Source organism: Ptychodera flava, chromosome 17, assembly GCF_041260155.1.
Source record: "Ptychodera flava strain L36383 chromosome 17, AS_Pfla_20210202, whole genome shotgun sequence".
In the NCBI taxonomy this organism is placed as follows: domain Eukaryota; kingdom Metazoa; phylum Hemichordata; class Enteropneusta; family Ptychoderidae; genus Ptychodera; species Ptychodera flava.
Window position 1 is genome coordinate 19,521,634 of NC_091944.1, and position 15,853 is coordinate 19,537,486.

The 15,853-nt window shown below is 36.7% G+C and overlaps 2 protein-coding genes across 3 annotated transcripts; one reads left to right on the top strand and one right to left on the bottom strand.

Moving 5' to 3' along the window:
• Positions 1-963: 963 nt before the first annotated feature.
• Positions 964-8,146, bottom strand: LOC139115714 (protein archease-like). Of its 2 annotated transcripts, XM_070678034.1 has the most exons (9): positions 8,018-8,146; positions 7,467-7,491; positions 6,793-6,803; positions 6,102-6,133; positions 5,273-5,351; positions 4,098-4,180; positions 3,332-3,384; positions 2,804-2,840; positions 964-1,935 (listed from the first exon to the last, which is right to left on the bottom strand). In XM_070678034.1, the coding sequence occupies exons 1-9, from the start codon at positions 8,133-8,135 to the stop codon at positions 1,846-1,848; spliced, it is 528 nt and encodes a 175-aa protein (XP_070534135.1). In that variant the 5' UTR covers positions 8,136-8,146; the 3' UTR covers positions 964-1,845. The 2 variants fall into 2 exon arrangements, with proteins under 2 accessions (XP_070534135.1, XP_070534136.1); XM_070678035.1 differs by lacking the exon at positions 6,793-6,803.
• On the top strand, positions 8,104-15,853 carry LOC139115713 (uncharacterized). Its single transcript, XM_070678033.1, has 4 exons — positions 8,104-8,273; positions 9,277-10,186; positions 10,807-10,910; positions 14,347-15,853. The coding sequence occupies exons 1-4, from the start codon at positions 8,214-8,216 to the stop codon at positions 14,410-14,412; spliced, it is 1,140 nt and encodes a 379-aa protein (XP_070534134.1). The 5' UTR covers positions 8,104-8,213; the 3' UTR covers positions 14,413-15,853.

Consider the following 15,853-nt stretch of genomic DNA (forward strand, 5'->3'; position numbering starts at 1 on the left):
AGTATAGCACTTTAAATCTAAGAATGTGTGTGTCACCATATTTGCCGCAATGCATGCATAAGCCACCACAGACTCCCATGACCAATTATGGCAATCATAAAACATAGCGTCAATGACACATGGCTCACATGTGTTTCAATGTGGCAGGCCAGAGTGAGTATACTTAACTGAGTTTCAAAGCAATTGGACAAGCAATTTCAGAGAAAATAATTTGTTTTGACATAAACGGGGAAAATTGCCCCCAAAATACAAATATGAAAATTTCATCATGTTTTGGAGATACTCATCATAGTTTGCCCCTAGGTATATGCATTCCAAGTTTCAAAGCAATTAGAATAGTTAATTCTGAGAAATGACTTTTTGACCAAAAATTTCACCACAATTTGGACAAAGCTAACTAAAATTACCATAAAGAACCTATGTACCAAGTTTGCAAAATGACAAAAAATAAGATCAGAACGCCAAAAAAATGATAAATCTGAGTTTACTTAGAAAAAAAATTTAGCACATGTTCACTTGGAAAAAACTTTTTCAAAAATTTACAATTGTAAATAATATTTACAATCTGATTGTGACCACCCCTACCTGCCAAGATATAATGGTCTGTCCCTTATTAAAATGCAGTATAGTAAATAACTGTCGACTCTAGAAGGCGCATTCCAACACAGGCATCGACCTCCGTAACCTGTATACTTTTTTCTCATTTGCTTGTTCAGTTCCATTGACATATCCAACATCAAAGTTCAATTTTGGTAACTTTTTTTTTAAAAAATGGGCCACTATTTATTCTCATCCAAAATTCAAATTTTGTAACGACTCACAGGGATTTTGAAACAGTGGGAAGTAGAATCACTTTGGCAGAGACAAACAGTTAAGATTTATCTGAAACCATCTCTACTTCAAGTTATATCAAATACATAGCATTCATCCTGATATAAAGTCAATCATACATACTACAAACACTCCGTTAGATATTCATTTGTTTATTTTCATAAAATTAGTGATATCAAACTGTACATTCATGTTATTGTACATAATCCTGAAATTCCAAACAGTTTCGCTATCTCAAAAGACTGCATACTTTGTAATTGCCACGTAATAATCAACCACCTTCCCTAACAACGTAAGAATAAAATTCCAGTATTCAGGATGCACTGATTACTTTGTGCAGCTCATGATGTTATATTTACAGGTAAATAAATAGCATATTAAAAATACAACAGAGAAATTAAAATATGAGTAAGCAGTTTGTACAAAGTGAATCTGCCCAGCTGATGTTTGTCACCATTTGATTTTCAATTGTATGGAAAATACTGTACTGTCTTCATTAATTTGTATTTAAAGTGATAAGACAGTGACAGCTATGTGGCTTCTTAAAATTGGTAATATTGAAAGATTAATCAGTAAAGATTCATGATTCTGAATAACAGTGTGAATGGATGGAAAAGCTACAGCGCCCTCTACCTACATTTCAATCATTGCTTTTGTCTTATTTTCTTTGACATAAAATCATGACCTCCTTTAATGTCATGTCAAATGGGAGCATCACCAGAATGCACCACTTCAAAATATAGCCAGCTTGTAAACCCTCTCAGCACTAGTGTCCCCTTATTAAGACTAACGTGGTTGCAACCATTTGTACAGAAACAGGGGTGATAAGACTCATAAATAAAGCACTCACAAATGCAACCTACACGAGACATAATGGGCAACTCCAGGAATGCAGAATTCTTCCAACTGCATGTACACAAAGGTTACTCTTATATTTCAGTTGGGAAAAATATGTGATGAAATGGTTGTCTTGTTCAAGCAGTCTTGTATAATTGCCCTTGACCTTGGTAACTGTTAAATGTCAATGATTACAAAACAGTCATTCGTTGGCAACTCTTCATGGACCTGCATGTTGGAATAAGTGATTGCTTTTACTTCAGTTCCCTGCAAATTCACAAAAAGAAAACATAAAAATCTTTAGTAGGAATTACAGATTTTTTAAAATATAGAAGACTGTGAAAAAAGAAAATGACAGCCTGGCTGAATATTTGAGAGAAAGAGACAGCAGTTGGTTAAAACCAGTTAGGCATAACATGTCCCATAGGTAGCACAAAGACTTGAAGATTTGAATGCTCCTGAAATAAGATACTATAAATATGATCTTTACAGACTTGCCCCGGTATAACAGACTTTACCAAGTACAGTAGCTTAAATTATGTATTGGTTCTGGCTCATTACTGCCTTTTACTGACTTGGTAGATGGGAAAGTGACCTGGCAAGACAAGGGTTAAAATACTCAGAAAATTTTGCCAGCTTGAACGGTTTTTAATGACAAAAGTTCACCAATACAATGCACTGGAAAAGGTTAAGATACAGTAAATGGGATCATGTAATCAAAAATACTGAAATTTAGCATGGAAAAAAAAGAATAATTGAGAGGTGAATGTGTGCAAATCTTACATGCAACTTCCATGAAATGTAAATTGAATGAAATGGTATTGACATTTGGTCAAATATGAGTAATATGACTGTTAGGGAGTATGACACATTTTTCCAGCGCTTCCAAGAAAAAGTGTGAATTTTTCAGGGCTTTACAGGGATTGCACAATCTATTTACAACAGAAACAACAGACACAGCCATAGTCCCATTACACTTCCCAGACAAAAGCATTACCAACTATTAACTCATATTAATTATATTGCAGTGTTCTTGAGAGATCAAAATCCAACAAATCCAAGGAAGTAATAGGAAAACGTTGCATTCTGCACATCAGCCATCATGTTACATCTGATATATTTCTCAGAAGCTTACCTGAGGGTGTTTACTCAGATCAAACGTCTCACCATACCTACAGTGAGGAAGGATACAGAGGGTTAGGACAGATCAACCACTTTCATTTCAGAAGAAATGAATCTATATACATAGCTTTCTGACTGATCGTTTTATGACTTTGGCGTTGAAGTGAAATTGCCATACTTAAAACACACTGTGAATACATTTAGGATCTTGCCAGAATTCTCCAGTGTCCAAGATATGTAGTAATTCACTATGGCAACGGATATTTCCAGCATTCAAGGTAGGCAGTAGTCAAAGTTGATAACCTTTATACAAGCAGTTTTGATTCCTGCCATCACCTTTCTGTTTTATGATTTGTGAAACTTGTATTCAAGATTTAAATTATTGCTACATTCCATGAACAACTGGGCAAAAATATTTTGTAAGCTTTGGAAACTTTTGACAGCAAGCAAGAGCCATGACTCATGGGCACTCCTTGATAATGAATGGAAACTGATTGATGAAAGATAAAACACAGATGACTGAGAATCAGTCTATACTTACCCCTCAGCAACTATTCTAAAGTTTTCTCTGTCAAATTCAAGAATTTTTATTTCCTGAGAGACAAGAAAGAATTGACCACACTTAACCTTAATTCACACAAATAAATTTCTGTATTTCCTCCTGTTACCGTATTGACAAACAAAAAGGGGGGGTTCAGTCAACATATGCCAGTCAGTCAACAATAACATGGCACATTGTACACAGTGTTTTGACTGGCCGACTATTGCTTGGCTTTTCTCTGGCATACACAATAGTTATTGCACTCATCCAACGATCTTCACGACAGTCTGCCAAAGTATATTGCTTCAATTTCATGACAGTCTGCTGAAGTTTGTTCCTTCAATTTACTCTATTATGATATTTATATGCCCACACACTTCGGGCATGTCTTCACACTGTGTTGTGTTTGCCAAGCTTATACTTTACATTTGAAAGAAATTCGAGTAAGAAGCAGACGAATAAGAAATTGTCCTCAAAGCAAGAAAAATAATGAAAATATGATAAAAAGCCACAGCTATTGTTCCTTTAACAAAAAAATTCTATCTGTGGACAATGGGATTTTGCAATACATGTTTTGGTAAATGTGTTATATAATTAACATTTGAAGAATATGGGGATAGCTATGCAAATTAAGAGATATGAAATACCCATGGTATGACAAACTGTTAAAATTTTGTAGTGTCCAACATGGCCACAAAATCAATAGGGGTGCATTAAACTTCAGCGGTGAGATAGGTAAATGTGATCAGGCTTTGTGAACTCTTACCTTGGCGATGAAAAATGGCTCAGCTGAGAAGACAAACAGGAACTCATCTAACAACTGGAACAGGAGTGAAAGCATGTCATGTCCTGAAACAACAAGTCCATAATCATTGAATATGTTTGTTCATACTTGCTCAACACAAATTATGAGCATATCAACTCATGGGACATCACTTTTGTAAGATTGCATTGATTGAAGTTGCAGAGTTGAAAAAATTCTGTTCATGAGGTTTTTTTGCAAAGCAATACATATGGAGGGGAAAAATGCTAATGGCTGGAAAATCTCAAACATTCATGTTTTTCTCTCTAGTCCCTTGATAAGTCTTTTCCCACCAGCCTTTGGTCTGTAAATGACCTAAATGGCTCTCACTGTTTATATACTTGCATTCTGTACGGCAAAGGGGAGCTATATGGCTTTGACAATCAGGATAGCTAATTTGTTTGCAGACTTGCATCATCACCACTGTGGTAGAATATGAAAGCTATGAACTGAAGTAGTTTATGACCAAGATGAAAACTATTGTTTTTGGTCACTTGATTCAATAAAGCTTTATGGCCCCTAAGGCACTGTATCTAAAATAGCTGTACTGATCCTGGAATTTCCACCAGGAATTGAAATCAGTTTATGATGACAAATGAGTGGTCCTTGATCTTCTTCAATAACGGTTTTCAGGTCATAACAAGTCATTGCTGATGACACAGTCCCCACTGGATTATGGTGTTTGCATTACGGTGATTGAACTACATGCTTGGTAGCTTCATTACAGGGGAGAGGGGTGACCTTGTTAAAGGTTGGGAAATCACTTAATAATGGTCTGTGGGAGGGGGGTGTTCATGTTTGAGTACCTGGGAGAGTACAGTTATGGCTGTTGGTGTTTTCCATGGCAAGATCAATAGTTACATTTATTTAATTATTAGAGTGTAATGGCCACCTGGTGGACATATTGGATTGCATCGCACCAGCCATATTGGATGTCTGCTAATGGACGGATGCACGGGCGGACGGTCGGGACGCAATCTTCAAGTCCCCGCCAGATTGCGTCCGTGGGGACTTAAAAAATCCTCATCACTGGGTCATCACATCGGTAGCTTCCTTCTTTGACTATCACAGAAGCAAAGCTATACCATAGACATGGTTACACCGTTGATTTCATTGCCGAAAGCAGAGACAAGACCCACCTTGAGCTTCAATTCTTTGAGTATCTGTGGCATCCACTGTGTCCAAGTCTGTCATGTAACCAAACATTGCCTGCACAACCTGTGTTATAGAACAGAAAGAGGTTAATTCATATTCATATTCCTCTGGAGATTAAACAAGAGGAAATTTATTTCAACAGATTTACAATTCATAGAAACCGAAATTTACAAGGTATGCATTAGATAAATAAAGAAATAAAATAACTGGTGTAATGCATCAAGAAATATGCCTTTTCAAGTGTTTGTATACAGTATGTGTACATCTTTTTTAAAATTTGGAGTTGAGACTGTGAACTTACGATGACTTTTAAAAACATCTTGGCATCTTGGTGCTTGTTTACCCTTAATATAATCTCCCTATTCATAATTTCATATCCAAGACACGTGACAGTGCTGTAGCCTTCACTTAGAATATCACAATGCTTTCCACTGGCTAAATCTTGAAACAGAACAACATGCATTACATGATATGGATAAAGTCTCAACTGCACTGGTAGGTATCAACAAACCCCTACAGATATTTCTCTTTTGTTAACAAATGAGAATACTAAGAATTTAAAAGTGTTTTCGACAAGCTTGTAAGAACTGGCATGACAGGCTCATCATTACTGGGCAACATTACTGTGGATAGAGTCCTTGGTGGAGAGACTACGAAGGAAAACAAACAAACAAATGACGGTGAATGATTGCTCTAGATATAGTGTCTATGATTTATGTATGAAAATTCTGATCATTTAAACCATGTTTGGGCGTAAATGTCAGAGGTCACCAGCAGTCAAGGTTCAAGGGCGAAAGCATTGAGTGGACTTACCATTTCAAAAGATTCTTCCAGCGTTCTGCCATCTGGTAAACAAAACATTGTCAAGGAGACTATAGCATTATCTTTCAAGTTAAAATTATATTTCAATGTAAAGTTTATGATTTTTATTCTTTTAATGTGAACAGAAACATTCCTCTGTGTCAATATTATGCCAACCAGTCAGACTACCTCTCTTAACCCTTTCACACCATGGTTAGTCCCAAATCCATTGTTTTCTATGGTAAAGTTGGACCTGTATACAGGGAACTGGGGGTGAAAGGGTTAAAAATATGAAATGCTTGCCCTGATAAGAGTGGTGTACAGCGCAGCACACCAGTAGAGGCAAAAGTGATATTCTGGGTACAATAATCTTTCTCTAAATTTGAAAGACTTACCCTAAAAGGGGTTCAAGGAGCTAATTTCTAGACGTTAGTTCAATTGATATAGATATGTACTGATTTCACTATGCATTGTGATGTTTGTACTTTAATGAACTTTACAAATGGCCATCGTTGAAAATGGGTTCATTTCCATGGTGCCTAATTGATTCCTTTGGCTAGCAGCCCAGCGTTTATACTTGTTATGTGGACATCCTCATGGATATAGAATTAACAAAGAACTTCTCCATCTTGAAATCTTTATGGGTGTAAAGGTAGTAATTTTGATTGAGAACATTGTTGGTAGTGCATTTCATGAAGGATACAGGAGTGGAGTCTGCAAAAAAGAATGTGTATATGTTTTATTCCAGTCATCGAATTACGAAACTGTTTCTGGTCTTACAATAGAAGGCTGAGCAAATCTACTTGATCATGGACTCCCCCACTGTCTATGACCACCCCAAGCTCAGGTGCTACATGTATGGGATATTCCAACCAGGCTTGTAGTTTTTACTCCTGGAAGCCAACAGAACTAAGTGAGTTATTCAGCTGGTAACTCAATTGTTAATAAGTGGGCTAGCGGAAAATGAGCCTGGCCTTCTAATCTTTTTTTGAATTATGACTCTCATTGGGCTACCCATAGACAGTGGTCTGCTGCTGGACAATCCATAGGCTACCATATCTGACATTAGTGACAATCATTTGCTAATTTGAAACCTTGAGCTCAATCACATGATACACAAATTGTAAATATCTGATACATCCATAAAGCAGAACAGTATCACATGTGTTCATCTTTTGATTTTTTATATAGGCCATGAAGAATACCAATACAATTCAATTGATGAAATAGATGTAACGAATGATAGCAAATCAGTGATGCTGGATAATATCAAGCATTCTTCAGATCTTTCATTTTATGCATTTTATCGTTGCTTATGCTTAAGATACAGCCCCAAAAATCAAGAGGAGACAGTCTGTGAAGTACTTTGGTACTCACTGTATGTCTGCAGTGTGGTCCAAGTCTGGAATATCAGAACATAAATACATGATTATACAGAGAGTGCATTCACAATAATAAAAAATAGATTGAAGGACGTATAAAATATTTACTAATAATTGTATGTTCTATTAAATGTTTATGTATCTTACAGGATCAACTGTAACTACAGAAGATCTACAAATTGGATCATTTATGTCAAATATACAGAAAAGAAGGCCCCTTTCACCGGAGGGCGGAGCATTGATTTGTACCACGGTGCAATACAGTCTTTTGTGGTCCTACACACGGCGAAGATCCCTGACCAGGCGCTTGTAGTTCAATACACGGCGAAGACCCTGTAAGCATCCCTCTAATGCTTACAGGAGCCTTAGCCGTGTATCGAACAACAAGCGACTGTGGTGCAGTACTATCATGACTATTGCAATACTATTGTGCAATCCAATGTTGTCTTTGACAAGGAGTACAACTACACAGTGACATTGCCATGAAGGGCCTGGTCGGTGGAAAATTATTGACATTTATTTGATGGTTTCATAAGAAAAACTTACACTCATAGCCGGCCAAGACTTTGCCTTCTTCTGTAGCTTCACAGTCACCGGACGCATCTTCGGTAACTTCACTAGTGTAGGTTTCTTCGCCCGTGTGATCTCCACTGGCCGCTGCCATCTTGGGGTGTAACGGTGTATGCTGGGAAAGGTCAACCTATGACCGACCAATCAGGTTTAAGAATTATCGTGACCTAAAATGGCGGCCGAACCAAACAACAATCTCTACGACGATGAGCGAAATATTGTTCGCGTGCAGGTAAATTTCCTTTCCTAAGGTCCTAACTTGCCAATTCCACAACAAAACAAACTTTTGAGTAATCGAGGACATTCATTTATATTGTTGGAGAAGTTAAAGCTTCTCATAGCCTTCCTCTTTCCTTGCGAAAGTTGACATGCAACTTATCAGAGTGTATGACACTTGTTAGAACTTGTCAAAGTGGCAGTTGATACGTCAAATGGTTATTTCTGTTTCTTCTTAAAGATAATTTAGATGCTATTTTTGCAAACCAGGTATATCAAGAAAGCTTTACTTCGTGAACATTGGTTTTTGTCTTGGTTGGTGAGGTGGGCATTATCTCCTAAATACGGCATAGCTGATAAAAAACTTCTTTTTTAATTATCGAAGCATGGAGGGTTTAGTTCATATTTCCGAAATTCATAATACTGTTCAATGCAGCAGCTTGTGGTCGGACCATTCCCATTTTTGTGCCGTGTTTGGGCACAGCCCTTCCGCCATTAGTGCAGTTAAATTTTATTTAACCCCATGATTTTTTTTGTCATGCATGATAATTTATTACCCCCCCCCCAAGTTTATATAAATCTGTTATTCATCCATACCTGTGAAAACTCCTGCATACCAAACCATTCAGTCAAAAAGTTTTAAACCATAAATTAGGTAATCCATTTTTATCATCATACATCTTCACAAAAATAATTTTCCATAGTTGTGTCCAAACTGCAAATACGAAAAGATAGGTTGAATTTTCAGCGGTTTCATGATTTTAAAATATTAACAGCCTACCACAGTAAAGCGTTCACTTGGAAGCATTGTCACATTAAAATCTTTCTTTCCCATTGTTAAAATAAAAATTTCAAAATTAATATCTGCCACATATCTTCCTTAAAGTGATTTCATTGCTCAGATTCCATACTGGAATATGTGTACAGTAAAACCAATTAAAATGTCAAAACACTAATTAGAATTTCAGGTAATTCCAGTGGTTGGGTTTGACCATTTTTGTTATTTTGTACAATTGCAGGCGATTTTCAGAGGGGCACTCGTGCGGAAACAATTTAAAGAGTTAAAAGCGGCCTACGAGGAAATAGTTCAAGATATAGATAACGGCGGACAACATGTGACAATTGAATGGCCGTCGCACTTCCTTTGTAAACCTAGTGTTCACATTGGAAAGCATGCTCCTGTGAACAAGAAAAAAGGAGACAGTGTTTCCTACAATCCAGGTGACAACAGGAATTGTGAGAGTGTAAAAATTTTTGAAGATAGCCAAGCAAAGAATGTGGAAAAAGAAAATGTAATTTTTGATGAGACACTGCATAGTGGAAGTAGTGAGGGCAGCAAGTCAGGCAGTGTTGTCTTTGATGAGAATTTGGACCATTGCAACATTGGAAATACATATAGCAGTTCCTTTGATAGAACTCCCAAGGGCAGACAGGTTCTAGCCGACATTAAGGACAGTCCAACCATGAATGGAGATCATACTCTGCACGACGCATGGGCTGATGGTGAAAATGACAAAGAAAATAAAAGTCCATTTGCAAGCAACACTCCGAAACCCAAAGTCACAGAAGATTTAGTTCTTAGAGGTGAAGTCACCGGAAATGTAACTGTCCACATTGACAATGATGAGGAACTTTCACCCATGCCCTTTGACCCAGATAATGCAGAAAGAAAAGACAAAATATCCTCAGAAAATGTCACTATGGACTTACAACGTGACAGTGACAAGTCTTCTGAAATCACAGAATCTGACAAGAATATTGACAATAGCAGTACTGATGAGAAAGAAAAGGATTCTCAAACCGTTGATGGAGAAAACTTGAACGCAGAAAGAGGTAAATGTCATGACAACACCATGGAAGTGACAAGGGATGTTGATATGACTTCATTTTGGGGCACGGAGCAATCCTTTGCAGTGACGGGTCTAGATGGTAAGTCTACAAGTTACATGTAATGATGTATGCAACATCGTTTATCAGAAGAATATAGTGCATGCATATACCGTGTATTCCAGGGAGCTGATCATTGATTGGGTACAGACTTCATACGTGTCAGTGAGCCTGATGATTCCTAGTTTGTGCATTTGTGGCATTGTGTACCTTTGAAATTGAGGCACACAATCTGATTAGCCCATGTGAATAAGAAATGGTTACAGCTGCCCTCAGTACTTTTGTATTTTCTCTTGCTGGTCAGGTCATCCTTCAAACAAACAATCATGAACTCATGTAATCTGTAGGATTTATTAATAAAATTATCTTGATATTTCATTTTTGTATCCTACTATGAGATGATAAAGCTATTAAAAGCATCTTTGAGTACTGAATTCCAGTTCAAATCACGCTATGTACCCTACTACATCAAAAAGTATTACTACTTTCTTAGCAGCAAGGATGTTGTTATGAAATAAACGCCTCTGAAATTGAGTGTTGTGCCAGCAGTCAAATAACAATTTTCAACTTAGTGCATAAAAGGACGATCAAACTTATGCAGATAATGTAGTTGGAATGCCGTTTGATATCTATTGTTAATTTGATTTCAACTTTTGTTACAGAGTCTGTAGTGTACCCAGAGAGTGTTGATGATCTGCAGAAGATGAGAAGCAACGTGGCCATGGAACTTCTGTGGGTTCAGCAAGCCATTTCTAGCAGGAAAAATGTAAGTTTTAATACATTGTGCATTCCTTGACAGTACGGAGGGTGCATTTTCCAATTTAATCAAATAGGTGACTGTATAATTATACATTTTGAGTGTAGGGCTGTAATACAATATTATTGCATCAAAAATAAATGTGTTTCAACAGTATTGATTGTGTTGCTCAATGCCGCACTTTTTACCAATCCAGTGCTACAGTATCTATGGTAAAGCCTGCACAGGACAGTAGAGTACTTACATGTAAGATTACCTAAAATAAGTTTGTTATTTGCCAACAGATATTGGTTCCGTAAATCCAGTATAAAGATAAATATACACTCAGAGGATATCTTGAATTTATACAATGACCTACCCAAGTGGTCATGGCTAGCTTGTAAAAAGTGCAAATTGTTTTTATGCCTGTGCACCATGATTATCAATGAAAGTATACTGTTGAGGTTTCAACATTATCAGTGTTTTAAAACTGTTACGTACTTTTCTGAAATATATACTGAAGATAATTTGACATTAAGTATAGAAATAGACAGTGTCTAAACTGGATATTATGGGTATAAGAAGTGAAATGTCCAGTTGAATTTATCACAGTACCTCTTCGGTAATTTTACACATTTGTAAATACTTCCTAAGGGAAAAAATCTTGTAGGGCTCACTTTAATTTTTCCTCAGCCCTCCAGTGTCCATGAAATGTTTAAAACCAGTAATTTGATTTGTCAATTGATTGAGAAAGTTCTCAACTAACATGTATGTAATTACACAACAGTTCTGGAAAATTCTCCATTAACATGTAAATTACAGTATGAGTACTAAATATTAATTCCTAGCTATAACAGAACTTTCAGCATAATCAGTCATTACGTAGCAATGACCTCATCACCACGATATTTAGCCATCAATATGATTTGTAGCTGATACAAATGTAATATTTCAGAAAGGATATTTGAACTATTTCAGGCCATACTTACATAAATTGTAATGCCGGATGTTTTCCTCTTTTGACCTCCTTGTTATATGGCATACTTTCTGAATGCTGACTGATCTGATCACCAGTAATTAACTTCGCATTGGCCCAAACGTGATCTCTCGCTGACCATCGAGAAACACTCTTGATAAAACTCATATTAATATTCACCCGCCAGTATTATTTTTAGCTAGTGTAACTGTAATGTTTCCAAAATTATGTTTGAACTGTTTCAGGCCATAACTACATTAGCCTTCCAGTTCTACTCTCTGGATCTTGACTGATCTGAGTAATAAGCATCACAATAACTTCTTCACAAAGTATTTTAGACCCGTGAGAAACTTCCTGGACAAAATTCATATTGAAACACAGCTATCAGTATTACTTTTGGTTAATATAATATTTCCCATGAACACTTTCATCTTAAAATTACATGACTTGAACTTTTCTCAGTTTGTCCTGATTTGACCTCCCAGGTAATGCTGTATACTACGTTATACCAATACTAACTTTTTAGTTGCTTGTACATGAGGCCTTGCTGACCCATTAGATGTTCCTTTAGCATGAAGGACAAAGCAGTCAAAAACTAAATGAAATTAAACAGCAACAAGAGGACTGATTAAACTAAAAGAGGGATGACAGTTACTGACCAGTATAGATCTCTCTCAGTCCTCTTCGTCCCGGGTGGGACATAGGGCGATTACCAGTATAGATACCACCTGCTTAAAGGGAGGGGGTTGTCAGAACTGTGCTCAAAGGTCGTATGGGACCCCATACAACCAATGTAAACACTGTATCCAATATATGGTGGTGATTAATGAAAGTTAAAACATGATTTTCATAATGTACATCATAAAATTAAAATGTTGCAGCTATGCTCACACGATGCATCTAGATATCAAGTATAAAATACATTGTTTATAAACAAGAAAGTCACACAGGCCTAGTTCTGATGACCTTCTCCCGAATGACCTTGTCTTTTCAAATTATTTCAGTTAATTCTTCATATTTTGATGTTAATCTGCTCATTCTAAGATTATGCTAAATTGTCAGTCATCAGATCTCTACTCCATTGCTGCTTGTAAGCACAACAAATGCGTTGATGAAACACCGGCCCTCTGGGATGAACCATGGATGACATACTTGTTCCAACAATGTCCTTGCAATTCCAAGAACAGGAAAAACATTTCAGCTAACTTAAAGTGTCTAACAGTTAACAGGCTTTGCCATGATAGAAAAACATACCATTCAGTGATTTTGAGCCTTGAGGCTAATAGAGAGGTATGCTGAAGATTTCATGATACACAGAGTTACATATAATCACCACTTTCATGTTTTGCAAACTGCAACTTTGTGAAATAAGAAATGCCCCAGGGGAGGTTTACATATGATATTTATTGTTGATGTATACTCACAAATCTTAGGTTTTGTAGTATTATATCTTTTGTATGTTGGATGACTGGCATACTCTCCCCCAGGTTTGATGTATTGACAATCCTTTTCTCAAAATAACTGCAAATTTTTATGCATGGTTAGTGGTGAACAGTTTTTGAAGGGTTGAGGGAACTTAAATTGTGTATATGCTAAAAGTGTGTTGCAACGTTTTGCAAGATATGAGCTATGATATCAGTGTGCATGTTGTCCAACAACAAATTTGCTCCTAACAAATTCTTCCCTAAGGGGCCGTGGATAATTAAAACATGAGCACGGTAAACGCAACTAATTGTGTTCGGCCTAAACCCCTTCCCCCTCTAAACGAAAGTTTGATAGTGTGAAAATCCAACCAAGCCTCATTCTGTATCTGCATACAAACAATCGGTAATTATGTCGCTGAAATCACGCATATGTACGCTAACACAATGACACAACCAATAGAATGAAATGAATTGAAACAGTGTATCCTAAATGATTGTTACATTATTTTACATGTGCACTGAACTACATGTATGTGAAAAGAATGCTGGTGTAGCGCTGGTGCCTCACTGGCCTGGCACACGCCAAATATATTTTGCGATACATAAAAACGTATAGGAAGATGTTGCGATGTGTTGTGCAATTTTTGTGCACGGTAATCGAAATACAGCCAAACCCCCTCCCCCTTAAACACAGAAATTGCGTTTACTGTGCGCGTGTTGTAATTATCCATGGTCCCTAAGATCAAATAGAGTTTTCACATGTGTGGGAAGCAGGACTTGCGCACTCATTTTCCAGCAATCTCACATTCCACTTTTATATTTTCTGTTTACACCAGTTTTCAGTACACATTTACTTTGAGTATATATTCTTTTCATACATCACAGTGTACTACAGATACAATGTTTTCATGTTCAACTGTGATCGATTCTGTTTTTCACCAGAACTCATGCAAGCAATCACTGATGTAAATGGCTGCTGGAGGCTTCTTCAGTATTGTCAGTAACACTTCTTCAACATGTTGTCCTTTTCCCAATTTACCAACGTATTCCGATTTTTATGTTTCAGTACCTGCGATTGAAGAAGAAAATTGGGAATAATCACAACCCTTCCGCTGGAAAATGTGTGGAATGAAGTTTGATATCACAGACGATTGGATTTTGTCCCATCAAAGAAGTGATCACCCATAATTTATTCATGCCAGAGTATATTACTACAAAAGTGAATCATAAATTCAGAATTATATCTAGCATAAACAATCCTTGCAGTATTTCTTTTTGCTATTTAAAAACAGTAACTGCAGCTTTCCACAATATTTTCGTGATGAATTCTTTGGTGCATAAGTTATACTTTCCTTCGTGATGTTATGAAAATGCTGAAATATCCAGGGTTCACCATGACCTCACAGAGTTACTTATACATGTAGATCACATGTGTGACACTGTGACCCATTGTTATGTGTTCTATCAGTGAATCTGTTTAAGGTTGTATGTGCCTCAAATGTAAAAGGCAAACTTTTGCTCAAATTTTTCTCAATAAAACTTCAACCATTCTCTTACCAAGACAACAATAAAAATCAGGGGTCACCATGCAAAGTTTGGTAACAGAGAAACAATCTAATATTTTCAGATATTTGAAATTTAAAATGGCTGCCATCACTGTGTTACTGTGGGGAAAAAGAAATTTTCTGTTTTCGAAAAACTAAGATGGTGAAAATTTTCCTTTCTCCAAGAGCTTTAAAATGGGCCCAAACAAATGGTAGACACAAAAAATACTGTAAAAATTTGACTGTCCAAATATCTTGCCCAGAGGCACATTCTACCTTACACAGAATGATAGAAATAATTGTCAATGAGTGGCAGCTATATACTATGATAGGCTATGTTGACATGCTGAATATTCAAACATTTCAATATGCTGAAATGAGAATGCCAAGACACTACAGATGATATTTGGAACAGACACTAGAAAAAGTGTCAACAGTCATACTGTCCCTTAAAGGTATACAGTCACCTGTAATTTACATATGCCCATATATGGTCAAAGGGGCATTCTTTGGTATTCAAAATGCCCATGCGAGGGCGCTGTTTTTAAAAAGCGGCCACCCGCTTAAAATCTGTGATTGGTTAGATTTTCTCTTTCCGTAGTAACTGTGGCAAAATTGGAATAGGTGACAGTATACCTTTAACCCTTTCACCACCATGGTTCGGGCCAAACCCATTGTTGTAAATGGTGATTGTGGACCTGTTTACAGGGAAGTGGGGGTGAACAGGTTAAATTATGAAGCAAGACTGTCTCTTTGGAAACACCTTTGTGTCTTTGATTGTAAATATTAAACAATTCTGTTAATTTATTTGTAAGTTACATTAAGTCTGTATCTATCATTTTATTGAAATGACTATTGATAGTGATAACAATGTTGGAGATGTTTTTCATGACATGGAAGTCAAGTTCAGCAATGCCACTTTAAGACAATGGGCATTGAGGTGGACAAATAATTAGATTATTGCAACAGCCTGCTTGTAATGAAAAAATTGGAAAATAAAGTAGATTTGGTCTCATAATTTCAGGACAA